This window comes from Loxodonta africana, chromosome 7, assembly GCF_030014295.1.
Source record: "Loxodonta africana isolate mLoxAfr1 chromosome 7, mLoxAfr1.hap2, whole genome shotgun sequence".
NCBI lineage: Eukaryota > Metazoa > Chordata > Mammalia > Proboscidea > Elephantidae > Loxodonta > Loxodonta africana.
The window spans coordinates 56,131,521-56,146,047 of record NC_087348.1 but is presented as its reverse complement, the minus strand read 5'-3'; the positions used below and the strand labels follow the sequence as shown (position 1 = coordinate 56,146,047).

General features: G+C 38.1%; 1 protein-coding gene across 1 annotated transcript; it reads right to left on the bottom strand.

Moving 5' to 3' along the window:
* Positions 1-701: 701 nt before the first annotated feature.
* LIN7C (lin-7 homolog C, crumbs cell polarity complex component) lies at positions 702-13,819 on the bottom strand. Its single transcript, XM_003412310.4, has 5 exons — positions 13,731-13,819; positions 8,489-8,607; positions 8,157-8,228; positions 4,702-4,911; positions 702-4,115 (listed from the first exon to the last, which is right to left on the bottom strand). The coding sequence occupies exons 1-5, from the start codon at positions 13,813-13,815 to the stop codon at positions 3,960-3,962; spliced, it is 642 nt and encodes a 213-aa protein (XP_003412358.2). The 5' UTR covers positions 13,816-13,819; the 3' UTR covers positions 702-3,959.
* Positions 13,820-14,527: the final 708 nt, after the last annotated feature.

Here is a 14,527-nt window from a genome sequence, read left to right as displayed (position 1 = left end):
TCTGCACGAAATAATGACATCCTTGTAACACTCATGGGCGTTCTGATTTCTGATGACAGTGAGGGAATTAAGGCAGAGAGAAGTTAGGTAACTTGTCTAAAGTTACTCAGTTAATGAGTGATGGACATGATATTCAAGTCTGGGTCGCTGTACTCCCTACCATACTGCCTCTCTTAAAATATTACAAGAATTTTTTCTTGCAGTTGTACTTTATGAAAAATGAAAGCCAAAATATAGGAATTTGAAGTTTCATTTCCACAACCACCACTGATAACACTTTTACTCCATTTAAAACTTATTTTACACACAGCTTTAAGAAACACACCTACTGTGTACAGTTATATCTGATTTTTTTCAAATCCACAGGACAAGAATTTAATAGGGATTTCTTTTGAATGAACCTTAGAGTCAGAATTAAATGGATAAATAATGAGGTCATCTGTTGGAAAGAGTTATTTTAAATCCACTTGGGTATTGTATTTCTTTACTTCAAACTAAAGTTAAAAATTAAAGCAGAAGCATACTATTTGTCATTACTAAAAACCATATCCAGGTACAAATTAGTTTGCAAGTTCTTGTTAATTAATAAGCAAGTGACCCGTTCCCCCCTCCCCTTTTACTTAACCATTAGAGAACCGCACAACCTTTGAAGCTAATGAAATGTGGGGCAGTAAAAAGTATAAAAACCAGACTGTTAGCAGTTAGAAAATTCATAAACATTCATTTATTCAGGAAATACAATTACTAGTATCCTTGATATTTCAATGATCTTTCCACATTATAAAATATTCACATGTATTCTCTTAAATCCACACCAAGTCATGCTGACATTCTTTTCAGTTAGGTCATAACCATTTCTTCTATTAAATGCTATAATATCCATTTTAATTGTAAACAAAGTACTTGAGCCAAATTACTTAAGTACTTGAACAAAATGACTTAAAAATTTAGAGGAGGACAATGATTAAAAAAAAAAAACACATCTCTGAATCATCAAACCCCAAGAACTAGGCACTATAATCTGATATTATACGAATGGATAACGTGGCCATTTAAGACAGCACACAATTCTCAATGACAGTACTTCTCATCTGCACTTTTAAACATGCTTTCTCAAATAATAAACATCTACTTTTGTAAGTTTTAAAGGTGAAGAGAGCGGAAAGATGACAGACATTTAACATTTAAACTCCTGACAGACTGTATCTTAAAAAACAATAATAAAGGTAGATTGCAATTACTTCCCAGATAAGGAATGCCAAGTACCTTTTATTCCTAAAGAAATTACTAAGAAATATAAGCAATCATTAAGTAGTTGCAAACTGAATTATTCTGATACTTCCAAACCAAGTCCAGTGTGATTAGAGCATTTTTAAAGGGGGAAAACTAGTGACCTTCAACTTCAGGTGTCCATTAGAACCACTTAGAAAACTTTTAAAAATTTTAAGTGCCTACCCTCACCCTGGAGACTATGATTTAGTTGGTGAGGGATGGGACCCAGGTATCAATATTGTTTTAAAACTCAGCAGAATGTTCTAATATTTAACTAAGGTTGAGAACCAAAGAGTCACTCCATTTTGAAATACCATGAAAATAAATGGAAACTGGAGAAGATAATTTATAATTTACAAATCAAACATCTATTATGCACTTAAATGTGCCAACTTGTGTTCATGAACCATATATTTATAAGATAAAAATTCCTTTCATTTCCTCCCTATACTAGACCACTACTGTACATCTTTGTCACTGAATGACTTTTTCTATGGTCAAGATTTAAAATTCTGGGATACACTGAAAACCGTATTAATGAAAACAAACTACTGCTGCTCAGGCTTAATAGTAGCAAGTAAAACTACTGTATTTGGCTCCTTTAAACTATCCTCATTTTAAGAATTATAAATACGTGCCAACCCACACAAAGAACAGATTGTGGATTACTGTGGAACGAAAAAAAAAAACAGCTTACTCAATTTACTAAGTTGCAACACCAAAAGAGATTTAACTTGGCTGAAAGTTCTGAAACAGCTGATATTGAACCAGGAAGCTATAATTTATAATGAAATGCTGACATACCCTTAAAAACTATTCAGCTGTAGCTACACTAAAATAAGATTTCTTCAGGGTTTACTTACCCTGTAATGCAAGAATACAAGCATAACAATAATATTACTGTTTTTTATATGCACTGATACCTCTCTTTAATATATAAACCTCTACAACAAATATCTCTAATAATTTCACAATTAAATTAAGTCCTTAATTCTCCTACACTACTTTGGTCTCAACATTTTAAAAACATCAACTAATTTTGAAAATATACAATTTAACAACACGATCCTATCAATAACAAGCACATTTGGAGGCGGACTAGAGACACATTCAACCATGCAATCCAGTGTTCAATACCTAAATGATAAATAACAATGCTGACTGACTTTTTATTCTGAAAATCATTGAAGACTGGAATAATCTTTTAAGACTAACAGTGCTCACAAACATGCAGGAAAAGGTACACATTTCTATTCTTCCTGAAGGAATGTTACAAAATGCCCACTTTTTACACAGGGTAATTAAGCCAAATTCCTTATATATTTCAATCCATTATCTTCTTTTTAGCATCTGTCACCTAAAATTTTTAAAAACCATACAAATTTTCCTCTAAGTTGTGATGAAAAAGGAACCTCATTTAACTTCAGCCTTTAAAAAGACCTCAGTCACAGTCATATACTAATAGCTGCCTTTCAGTGAAACAGTGACCTCCAGTGGACAAATGAAATAAAGTAACCCCTCAAAATCCCCATCATTCTGATGACTAAACAAAGGTTGCATTTCTAAACCCAACCATTTCAATATGAATGAGTTCTTATTCATTTTGACAAAGAGTCTGCAGATTCTTAATGTATCACCTCATAATTTCTATACATCTTAAATACATCTTTCCTTCTTCTTTAAAATCAATCATTTAAATTGAGCTAGTAAAACTGTGTAACTCTTGCAGCTAGTTGAGGTGAAAAGAATTGCTTTTTCTTCTTTGCTTCCACTATTGCTCATGAAAACTAAAACTGGCTCATCTCTAGGAACGAAAAGGACCAAAATAAAAGAACTCTATTTAAATAAAAATGAATAGCATTAAACAAATTTGCGAAAGATGAAATTTGAACTTGTTTATGCACTTGTAGTTTAAGATATATTACTGAATATAAATAGAAAGGGATGTAATCAGGGATGCTAACAATCAAATTACATCCCCTTACCTTACTGCTCTAATATTTTGAAAGAATACATATTTTAGCAATGATTGTTTCAGTGTTTAAAAACTTTTTATAAATCAGTATAAATGAATATTCCTTATACATTATGTTTAAATAAAAGTAAAAAACTTCCACTGTGCCAAGTTATGATTTCCCATTGATTACGGTATTGTGTGTGTGTTCAAAAGTACAAAACGCAGCGGTGATGTTACCACTGACAGTGTAGTGAACTGCTGAGCTGAGACTTGATGTCGAATTTCTTGGAAAACCATAAAGAAATTTTACAGGTAAAAAAAAACAGAGTAAGCAAAAAAAGGATTGGAGAGCTGTTATTTTTAAATAAGCAGCCAAATGAAGAAAGCTTTTTTTAAAAAAAGATTAAGAATGTTAAAAGTACATTTTAATATTAAAAAAGCATTTTTAAAAATCTATAACAACTTTATGACAAAATCTGCATTTGAAAAATGCCTGTAAAAACAGCGGGACAGAATTGCCCTCATCCCCTTTTACTTTTTCTTGTCAGAAAAAAGCATCTGCATCTCTGGAACCATAAATGATGTTAAAATAGGCATTTATAAAATGGCAAGGAGAATTCATGGAAGTTTTTGTTTGTTTTTTACAATCACTGGCATTGCGGCCATCAGTAGGTCACAAGCAAAACTTCTCTAGCTAAAAGCAAAGTGGAATATAAAGTTGTAAACTGCATTATGTCTGTTGCCTGCGTTTTGCTGATCTCATTTTTTCAAAGCGTGACTCCATTTCTTCTAAGACTTTTGGTGTATATCGTACTACTAGTTTAACCTTCCCTTGAGCTGCTTTCAGCAGTTCTACAGCTTTTTCATGATGTTCTCCTTCAACGCTCTAGGAAAAAAAACACACACATGCAATTATTATCTAGGTTTTGTAAGTAGCTCAAAATGTAAAAATATTTAAAATGCATACAAATAAAATGTTGTTAGATCATTTCAGTACTATAAAACTAAACAAAATCTGGCCTTGTCATTTTAACCAGTGTGAAATCCTCTGCTAAATCATATTCTGCTTATAGTCTAGGTACTGGTTTATAAGTTCCGAATATCAGCACATCAATCTACCGGCCCTGTTATTTCACTAAGTCAGAAGTAAATCAAGCAATTACCATTCTAGGAGACTAAAATGAGGGTAGATTTCTACTTTAATGTATTGCCTTAACTACTAAAGAGCTTAATTACTTCATAAAAACCACACTAAACATTGCTAATTTACACTGGAAAGAAACAAAAAACACTTTTAAGTTCTTTAAAAAAGACAATACTGCCTGGGATTCACCCAGGGGATTTCTAAACTACAAAGTTTCTTTGGTCCCCCCCCCGCCCCCGCCCCAGTCAACATCTTGTTTCTATAACTTGAATACACTCCCAAGTGGTCACAACACATCACTATGAACAGAAATAAAATGCATCCTTACCACTCCATTAACAGAAAGGAGCTGATCTCCTCGTTTGAGGCCCCCATGTCTATCAGCAATTCCACCTGGAATTATTCGAGATATATAGATTGGAGAGTTTTGTTCTTTGCCTCCCATAATATTGAATCCAAGGCCCTCTTCTGTTTTTGGCAGCTCAACAACTCGAGGATGAGAATGTCCTTCACTGGCAGCAAATGCAGCGACAGTAGCCTGTAAGAAAATCTTACATACTTAAAAATATGACCTTTTTTACTTCACTTCTTCTTATCTCTTTTAAAAACTACTTTTTTTGTGCTTTAGGTGAAAGTTTACAAAGCAAATTAGTTTCTCATGAAACAATTAATACACATATTGTTTGGTGACATTGGCTGCCAACCCCACGTGCCAACATTCTCCCCTTCTCAACCTCGGGTTCTCCATTTCCATCCATCCAGCTTTCCCGTCCCCTTTTGCCTTCTGGTCCTTGCCCCCAGGCTGGTGTGTCCATTTAGTCTCATATACAGACGGCACCGGGACTGGGTTTTACAGGGTTGAACTACATGTGTTATTGTTTGTTTTATAGTCCTGCCTAATCTTTGGCTGAACGGTAAACCTCAGGAGTGACTTCAGTACCGAGCTAAGAGAGTGTCCAGGGGACAAACTCTTGGGATTTCTCTAGTCTCTGTCAGACCAATAAGTCTGGTCCTTCTTTGTTAGTTTGAATTTTGTTCTACATTTTTCTCCTGCTCTGTCTGGGACCCTCTACTGTGATCCCTGTTAGAGCAGTTGGTGGTGGTAGCTGGGCGCCATCTAGTTATGCTGGACTCAATCTGGTGGAGGCTGTGGTAGTTGTGGTCCATTAGTCCTTTGGACTAATTTTCCCTTCTGTCTTTGGTTTTCTTCAGTCTCCCTTGCTCCAGACAGGATGGGACCAGCAGATTTCTCTTAGATAGCCACTCACAAGCTTTTAAGACACTATTCACCAAAGTAGGATGTAGAACATTTTCTTTATAAATCATGTTATGCAAATTGAGGGAGATATCCCGAGACGGAAACCCTGGTGGTGTAGTGCTTAAGTGCTACGGCTGCTAACCAAAAGGTTGGCAGTTCGAATCTGCCAGGCGCTCCTTGGAAATTCTAAGGGGCAGTTCTACTCTGTCCCATAGGGTCGCTATGAGTCAGAATCAACTTGACGGCAGTGGGTTTGTTTTGGGGTTTGTATCCCCAGAGATCATGGTCCCCAGTCCTCCGCCCAGTAACTCGGCCCCTCGGTGAGTTAGGATGTGTCTATGAATCTTCTGACTTTGCCTTGGTCAAGTTGTGCTGACCTCCCCAGTATTGTGTATTGTCTCAACCTTCACCAAAGTTACCACTTACCTATTGTCTAGTTAAGTGTTTTTTCCTCCCTACCCCTCCCCTCCCTCATAACTATCAAAGATTGTTTTTCTGTGTATAAACCTTTTCATGAGTTTTTACAGTAGTGATTTCGTATTTCTCCTTTTGTGATTAACTTATTTCACTCAGCATAATACCCTCCAGATTTATCTGTTGTGAGATGTTTGCAGATTCATCACTGTGTAGTATTCCATTGTGTGTATTCACCAAAATTGCTTATCTATTCATCTGCTGATGAACACTTAGGTTGTTTCCATCTTTTTATTATTGTGACCGGTGCTGCAATGAGCATGAGTGTGCACATGTCTATTCGTGTGACAGCTCTTATTTCTCTAGAATATATTCCTAAGAGTAGGATTTTTAGATTGTATGGTATTTTGATTTCTAGCTTTTAAAGGAAGCACCGTATTGTTTTCCAAGATGGTGGTACCATATCTCATTCCCACCAGCAGTAAGAATTCCAGTCTTCCCACGGCCTCTCCAACATTTGTTATTTTCTGTTTTTTTCGATTTGTGCCAGTAATGTCAGGGTGAGATGGTTATCTCACTGTACTTTTGATTTGCATTTCTCTAATGGCTAGTGACTGAGAGCATTTCCTCATGAGTCTGTTAACTGCCTGAATGTCTTCTTTGGTGAAGTGTCTGTTCATAGTCTTTGTTCATTTTTTAATTGGGTTATTTGTCTTTTTGTTGTAGAAGTGTTGGATTTTCCTATAGACTAAAAACTACTTTTGAGGCACATGTTTCTGAAGTTTGAATGTTGACAAATTTTTTTCAGAGATGACTGGAAAGAATACCCTGGGATTATGTAGAAAGTGTTAAGATATTTCAGGTCACTCCTGGCCCATCCAGTGCCTTGAAGCGCTGTGCAGTCCTGTGTGCACAGCACCTGGCAAACAGGCTTGGTGGGCAGACGAACACTGTACACATCCTAACCCCTACTCTGTAGGTGTAATCCTATTTGGAAATAGGGTTCTGTATTATGTTAATGAGGCCATACCTTTGTAGGCTATGTCCTACAACTAATCACTTCTGACTCATAAAAAAGCAGATTAAACAGGCACATGCACACACTGGGAAAGATGGATACTAAGTAAGGAACACCAAGGAACACCCGAGACTACCAACAAGGAAGGAATCAACAAGGCCACGACCTGGATTTGGACTTTCAGCCTCCAGAACCATGAGAAAATAAATTCCTGTTCTCACAGCCACCTAACTGTGGTACTTCTGTTAACAGCAGCACCAGCTAACTAAGACACTAAACCGAAACCAACCAAACATGCTGCCATGGAGTCAATGCTGACTCATAGCAACCCTACAGGACAGAGCAGAACTGCCCCATACAGTTTCCAAGGAGCTGCTGGTAGGTTTGAACTGCTGACCTTTTGGTTAGCAGCCATAGCTCTTAACCATTGTGCTGCCAGGGCTCCAGCTAAGACATTATTAATGAAAAATCATTTATTAATATTAATTCTAGTGTAGGTCACCTTCTGCTGGTAATTTACCCTAATGGAGTCTAATGAACATAGAGGTCAATACCTGAATTATCTGAGGAAAACACTGGTGTAGAAAAGCACATAAAACCTGCCATGTGCAGCTCTGAACAGGTCATCCATACAGACATTATACTGTATCTGCAGAGCTAAAGCAGACAGCAAAGGCTGTGGAGAAAGTGCCCTAGCCCCATCATTTACTAATTTTGTAGTTTGAGACATGCAACCCAATCTTGCTTGCCATAGTTGTCCTCATCAATAAAATAAAAGTAATAATTTATACCTCAGAATTTTGATTAAAATTTGCATAATTCCAGGTATAACAATTATGTAGTGTATATGTATGTTATCATTTGTGTGCAAGTTCATTTTTAATGCACTATCTAAACTTCAGAAAATATCCTATAGGAATCTAATTTAAAAATCTCCTGCTTATCTTAGCACTTGAGAAGTTCAGTACAGTTTGAAAGACACTGTGTTAGTTTTCAAAATAAGCCTATTATAAATCTAATAATCGCATTTATATGTTTTAAGTCTCTAATTTACGAAGAATTCTCTCACTTTTGGTAAATGAAAAAAATTTACCTTTGCAGTCGCATTAGCTCTCACTTCAGGACTGCTACTGATGTCCACAGTCTCATAGACGTGTTCGTATACCTGTAAAAAACATTAGCACCACAATTTTAAATTCCAGAAAATACCACATTTGAGGTCTTTTTGGGGTTAACGAATGTTAAAATTTTAGCAAAGTTACACATCTTTGTAAACGGTTTTTTTAGAAACCCAAAAAACAAGCAGGGTAAATTCTAATGTTTTTCTAAAGATTATTTCCTTACAAAATTGTGAACCCGAATTTCAGGGTATTATCTTACCTAATCTGCTCAAGTTTTTAGTAAATTTTAATCTGGTTTACTCACCTCTCTTACGGCATTGCAGAACTCACTTTGCAGAACTCTTTGTAATGCCTGAAGTTTCTGTGGTGGTACCTCGCCACTCCTTTGCAGTTTTTCCAACAATTCAATTGCTCTACAAATATCTACAGAGTTAAACAGACACACATTGATAGATCAATTTCTCTGGGGAGTCTCTACATGACTATGTAACAGTGAAGTTATCAGGATTCACTCCTTGAGGAGTAACTAGAAATACGTAGAAGATGGACAAAAAACTGTCAGAGTGTGAGCGTGCATATGTGTATAAGTGTGTGTGCATGGAGGGTAGGAAAGCAAAAACTAAGAAGAATGATAAATCTTACAGTACATTAGGAAGATAGACTGGTGTCATGTTGTTGTTGTTAGATGCCATCAAGTCAGTTTCAACTCATCGTGGCCCTATGTACAAAAGAACAGAACTGCCCAGTCCTGCACCTTCCTCAAATCATTGCTATGTTTGAGGCCACTGTTGTAGCCACTGTGTCATCCATTTTGTTGAGGGTCTTCCTCTTTTCCGCTGACTCTACTTCACCCAAGCATGATGTCCTTCTCCAGGGACTGGCTGCTCCTGATAAGACGTCCAAAGTACATGAGACAAAGCCTCACCATCCTTGCTTCTAAGGAGGATTCTGGCTGTACTTCTTCCAAGATAGATTTGTTCATTCTTCTGGCAGTCCACAGTATACTCAATATTCCTGTCCAACACCATAATTCAAAGGCGTCAATTCTTTGGTCTTCCTTATTCACTGTCCAGCTTTTGCATGCATACAAGGCCACTGAAAATACCATGGCGCGGGTCAGGCGTACCTTAGTCCTCAAGGTGCTATCTTTCAACATTAAAGAAGTCTTTTGCAGTAGATTTGCCCAACGCAGTAAGTCATTTGATTTCCTGACTACTGCTTCCACGGGCATTGATTACAGATCCAAGTAAAATGAAATCCTTGGCAACTTCAATATTTTCTCCGTTTATCATGATGTTGCTTACTCGTCCAGTTGTGAAGACTGCATACAAATTAAGTAAGCATGGTGAAAGGATACAACCCTGACTCACACCTTTCCTGATTTTAAATCATGCAGTAGCCCCTCCTCATGTCTAAACAACTGCCTCTTGGACTTTGTGTCCAGGTTCTGCATGAGCACAATTAAGTGTTCTGGAATTCCCATACTTCACAATGTTATCCATAATTTGTTATGATCCACACAGTTAAATGCTTTTGCACAGTCAATATAACACAGGTAAACACCTTTCTAGTATTCTCTGCTTTCAACCAAGATCCGACATCAGCAATGATGCTGCTCGTTCCCGTCCTCTTCTAAATTCTGTTTGAATTTCTTGCAGATCCCTCTCGATGTGCTGGCATAACCATTTTTGAAGTTATCTCTAGCAAAATTAAACTTGTGTGTGATGTTGATGGTAATGTTCAATAATTTCCATTCTACTGGATCAGCTTTCTTTGGAATGGGCATAAATATGGATCACTTCCAGTTGGGTGGTCTTCCAGATTTCTTGGCATAGAGCAGTAAGCACTTCCAGCATTGCATCCGTTTATTGAAACATCTCAATTGGTATTCCGTCAATTCCTGGAGCCTTGTTTTTCACCAGTGCCTTCGGTGCAGCTTGGAATTCTTCCTTCAGCACCATCGGTTCTTGATCATATGCTACCTCCTGAAATGGCTGAACGTCAACCAGTTGTTTTTAGTACAGTGACTGTGTGTTCCTGCTATCTTCTCTTGATGCTTCCTGCATCGTTCAATATTTTGCCCTTCAAATGCATACAAGTATAAAATTTGGAAAATAACATCTTTGACAGACACAGAAAAATTGAAAACAAAACACTACAGATGTCCAGGAAAGAACTAATGTTGAAATGTGATAGACAACACGAACAATGTACTGCTTCAGAAAAGGTGACAGTATTATGAGAAACTTTGTTGTCATAAAAATTTATCTAATTATCATTATTAGTAACCAAAGCACTGAACAGTACAAAACACTGTGTGCTGGTGAAATCACTGTTCTTTTCTCAAAGGAAAACAGATACATATATAGATATAAACTGTCTGTGGCAGAGACATATTTGAAACAATAGTATAAATGAATAAAACTAACTGGTCTATTTTCAAATTTGGATCATTAACATGGTGTTTTAATCAAAACAAGATTAATTCAATACACATGCTTACAAAATAGAAAAATAAAAACAATTAATTTTGTCAATCCAGCTCCAAAAATAGCTTGGACAAGTTATTTAACCTCCCTCTCAGTTAAGGAGCCCTGGTGGCAAAGTGGTTAAAGGGATCAACTGCAAACTGAAAGGTAGGTAGTTCAAACCTACCAGGTGCTCCATGGGAGAAAGATGTGGCAGTCTGCTTCCATAAAGATGACAGCTTGGGAACCCTATGGGTCAGTTCTACTCTGTCCTACAGGGTCACTATGAGTTGGAATCAACTCCACGGCAATGGTTTTCTTATGTCTCAGCTGCCAACACCGTAAAATGGAAATAATGCTATCTTCCTCATAAATTACTTGAAAACAGAACCAAACAATATATGGAACAGGGCCTGGCATATCACAAGCATAAGTATTATACTGGCATCAATTAATCATAAGAAATAATAAGGAGTTATATATATTTATAAAAATATATTTAGCATGTTAGGCAATTCTCAATGCGAAGTGTGAGGATAAGTGTTCAAATACGTTTTCTGAATTATGAAATTTTATAAGTTTCAGAGTCATGTTATAATAGTGTTAATGATTATCTCTACTTTATTTATTTTTTCTTGTTTTTTTACTCCAGGGGGCTATAATACCTATTATTCTACTATTACCGTATCTCTTTTTGACTTAAAAAAAGGAAGTTCTGAATGTCATATTATACTGAAGGACTAGAAAAATTTTTTTATGGAATTATACAGCCTTTATGTTTACAGATGGAAAACTAGGAATAAACGTAAAGAAGAAAGAAGTAGATTTTTCAATTTCAGGTAATAAAAACGTTGCTGTTGTTAGGTGCTGTCAAGTTGGCTCTGACTCTTGGCAATCTTATATATGCAGAACAAAAGGTTGCCCAGTCCTGTGCCATCTTCACGATTGTTGGTAAATAAAAGCTGAAAACGACGTTAATCAATCGCAATGGAAACAAACAAATCTCCACTATGATTTCCCACCACCAGGATGGCTGATGAACAGGACTGATGGTTCATCAATTATTTTGGTTTATAAAGTTAAAATACATAAGCCATATAAAAATTTCCAATTAACAAAAAATTTGCAAAAGTAAAATATTCTTTACACTGTACCTAATACGTGATTAAACGCGTTCCAATGAATCATGTTTGGATGATTCAGAAGGCACTCAGGATCTTGATCAGGCATATCAATGTGACACTGTAAAATGCATTGAACTGTTTGACAATAAAGTCTGTTAAGAATTCTAAAGAATCAGAATTGATGTTAATCTGACTGTCTTATGCTCCTAAATGGTTACCACCAGTAATGCATACTATTAATTAGAAACTGAAGAAGGGGGGACCTGGAGTGGGGGGAAGGCCATAACTACCAAAACTAAATGTCAAATGTGAAGTTCCCTATGATTGTGTGCTGCATGCAGTTAAAAATACAAAAGACTGCCAACATGTCAGAATCCTACAACTAGCTTTCAAAGAAAAACACCTACTCCTGTTAACACCAAACAGATTTGTTCCCAGCTACAAAGCACAGTGCCACTGTACTCAGGAGGAAGACGTCACAGTCTTAGGCCTAACTTAGCAAATCTTCCCAGAGTAGCTACTCCTCTGTCAAAAATAATGCTTTAATTAATAGCCTGGTGGGCTGCAGAGAAACAATTTCACCTAAAAAGAGACTTCCCAACTGAAAACCATAAGGAACAAACTAACAATGTTAAGCATGCATTTGTTTGTGTGACGGTATGAGGAAAAAGGTTTCTGTAAGTACAATAATTCTGAAAATGTATTCACTTCTTAGAGAAGTTACTTAGCATACAGACTGTAACTGCAAGATGTTAATATTTGCAAGATAATTTCAATCTACATCGTCATTAACCTGGTGCTATCCAGCCAATTTAGACTCCTGGACCTACACCATGTGTAAGAGAGTAATACTGCTCCTAATGGGTTTTCCTGGCTGTAATCTTTACAGAAGCAGATCACCACGTCTTTACTCTGCATTGCCAGTGGGTGGGTTCCAGCCTACAGCCTTCAGGTTAGTAGTCCAATGCAACCCGTGTGGGCCACCCAGGGACTTACTTTGTTTACTACTGGTACTCAAATTGTTCATTCTGTACTCCTTAAGTCTCATCGATGACTTCTGACACTGCTATGTCAAACGCGTACTTTGAAATTGTTTGAAATAAAGGATTTGGGGAGGAAAGAGTGGAATACTGAAAATCTGTAGCAGGACACTGGTAGGAGCATAGTCAAGGATTTTCAACAAGCTTTCTCTAACTACTCAGCAGAACAGGTTTTATTCTTCTTGGCATCTTTCCTAAAAGGCAAGTAACCAACTGCAGCTAGCAACTGTAGGGTTTGTACAGAACGAACGAGATTGCAATCCCAATTACTTACCATCTACCACTATTCCGCCTAGGTAACCAAGTTACGCAACTCCGTTTCCAAGACTAAGTCAGTAAAACACCTACACCACCCCTGGGAGGGGCACTAAAGGCAGGAAATACCCCGCCCCAAATACAAGTGAAGTGGTGAAAGTAACGACAGAATTTTTCCGTGTAAATAAATGGGGTTCTGTGGGAATGTACTTTGCGTCTGAAAAGTGTGCGATATGTAAGTGAAGGCGAAGACACTGGGTTTATGCACGAATATATAGAGGCACTGCGTGAGGGCTACATAACGAAAGCTCTAAGTGGTGTGTGATGTTTCCTTCTCCGGTTTACGTGTCTCTGAATGCCGCGTCTGCTATGTGCAACCAGACAGCGAGTGTGTGTTTGCGAACGCAGGAATCATGTTGTGTGTGACTGTGCTGTGCTTTGGGACAGTTCGTGAGAGCAAAGGCGGGGTCTGGGTATCAATCAAGAGACCGCAAGCGCCCTCCCCGGGGTCGGGCGCAGCGACTTCGGTGGTCGCCGGAGCCAGCGCAAGAGACGCCTAGTTCCGGGTGTCGGAGCCTGGGTCTCCCCTCCTCCCCTCCGGCAACCCGGCACACTGCCACCCCCTCCGCCCATCCCGATCCGGCCTTGGCAGCACTCACCCCTCTCCAGCCGCACAGGTTCCCCTAGAGCCGCCATCTTCTCCCTTTGCCTGCAGACCCACAGGAAATGACGACAGAGGGGCATCTGTGTTGGGCGGGGCTTCGCCCAGAGGACGAGGGCCGGCTAGTATCGCGAGAGCGGGAGGTGCGGGTGAGGGTGCCGGTTCGCTGTGCAGTTGGGTTACGCCTTGGCCTCTCTGTCAGGAGTCTGGAAATTCTGGAGTGCTTTGACCTCCCGAGATCTACCAAAGCTTCTTTCCAGACACTTAGTCCTTGCCTCGGGGTTCAAGCTTTATCCTACTCTATTGGAATTCTTGGCCCCGCGTAAAAGAGTCAGGAAGCCTGGACTTCTAGTCCTTGCGTGACAATTAGCGGCTTCGTGACCGTGTACAGTTCACCCTCGCATTCCCCTAATCCCTTCTGTGGAACTGGGGTATTATCTCCAAGCTCCTTTCCATTCTTAATCTCTGGGAGTACGTGGCCATTAGGCGTGTAAATGAGATGTTGAAAATAAACTGCCTACGCATAGCACTTTCTCCTTTTGTGGCAGTTCTTTAATTTTAAAAATTCAACGGTTGAATCTTCCCTACAAATCTGTTTGAGAGTAAGGGTGGAAATGTGCGTTTAGTAAAAACAGCGTGAAACAATCTGGGTGAGGCAGAGAGCAAGGCATTTCAGTACACCCTAAAGTAATAATTTTAAAAAGCTAATCCAAAATCTCATATAAATGAAATTTTATAAAGCGAATAATATTCTCGATGCGTTACGGATTCCTAGGACCACTGAGAAGTTCCTGA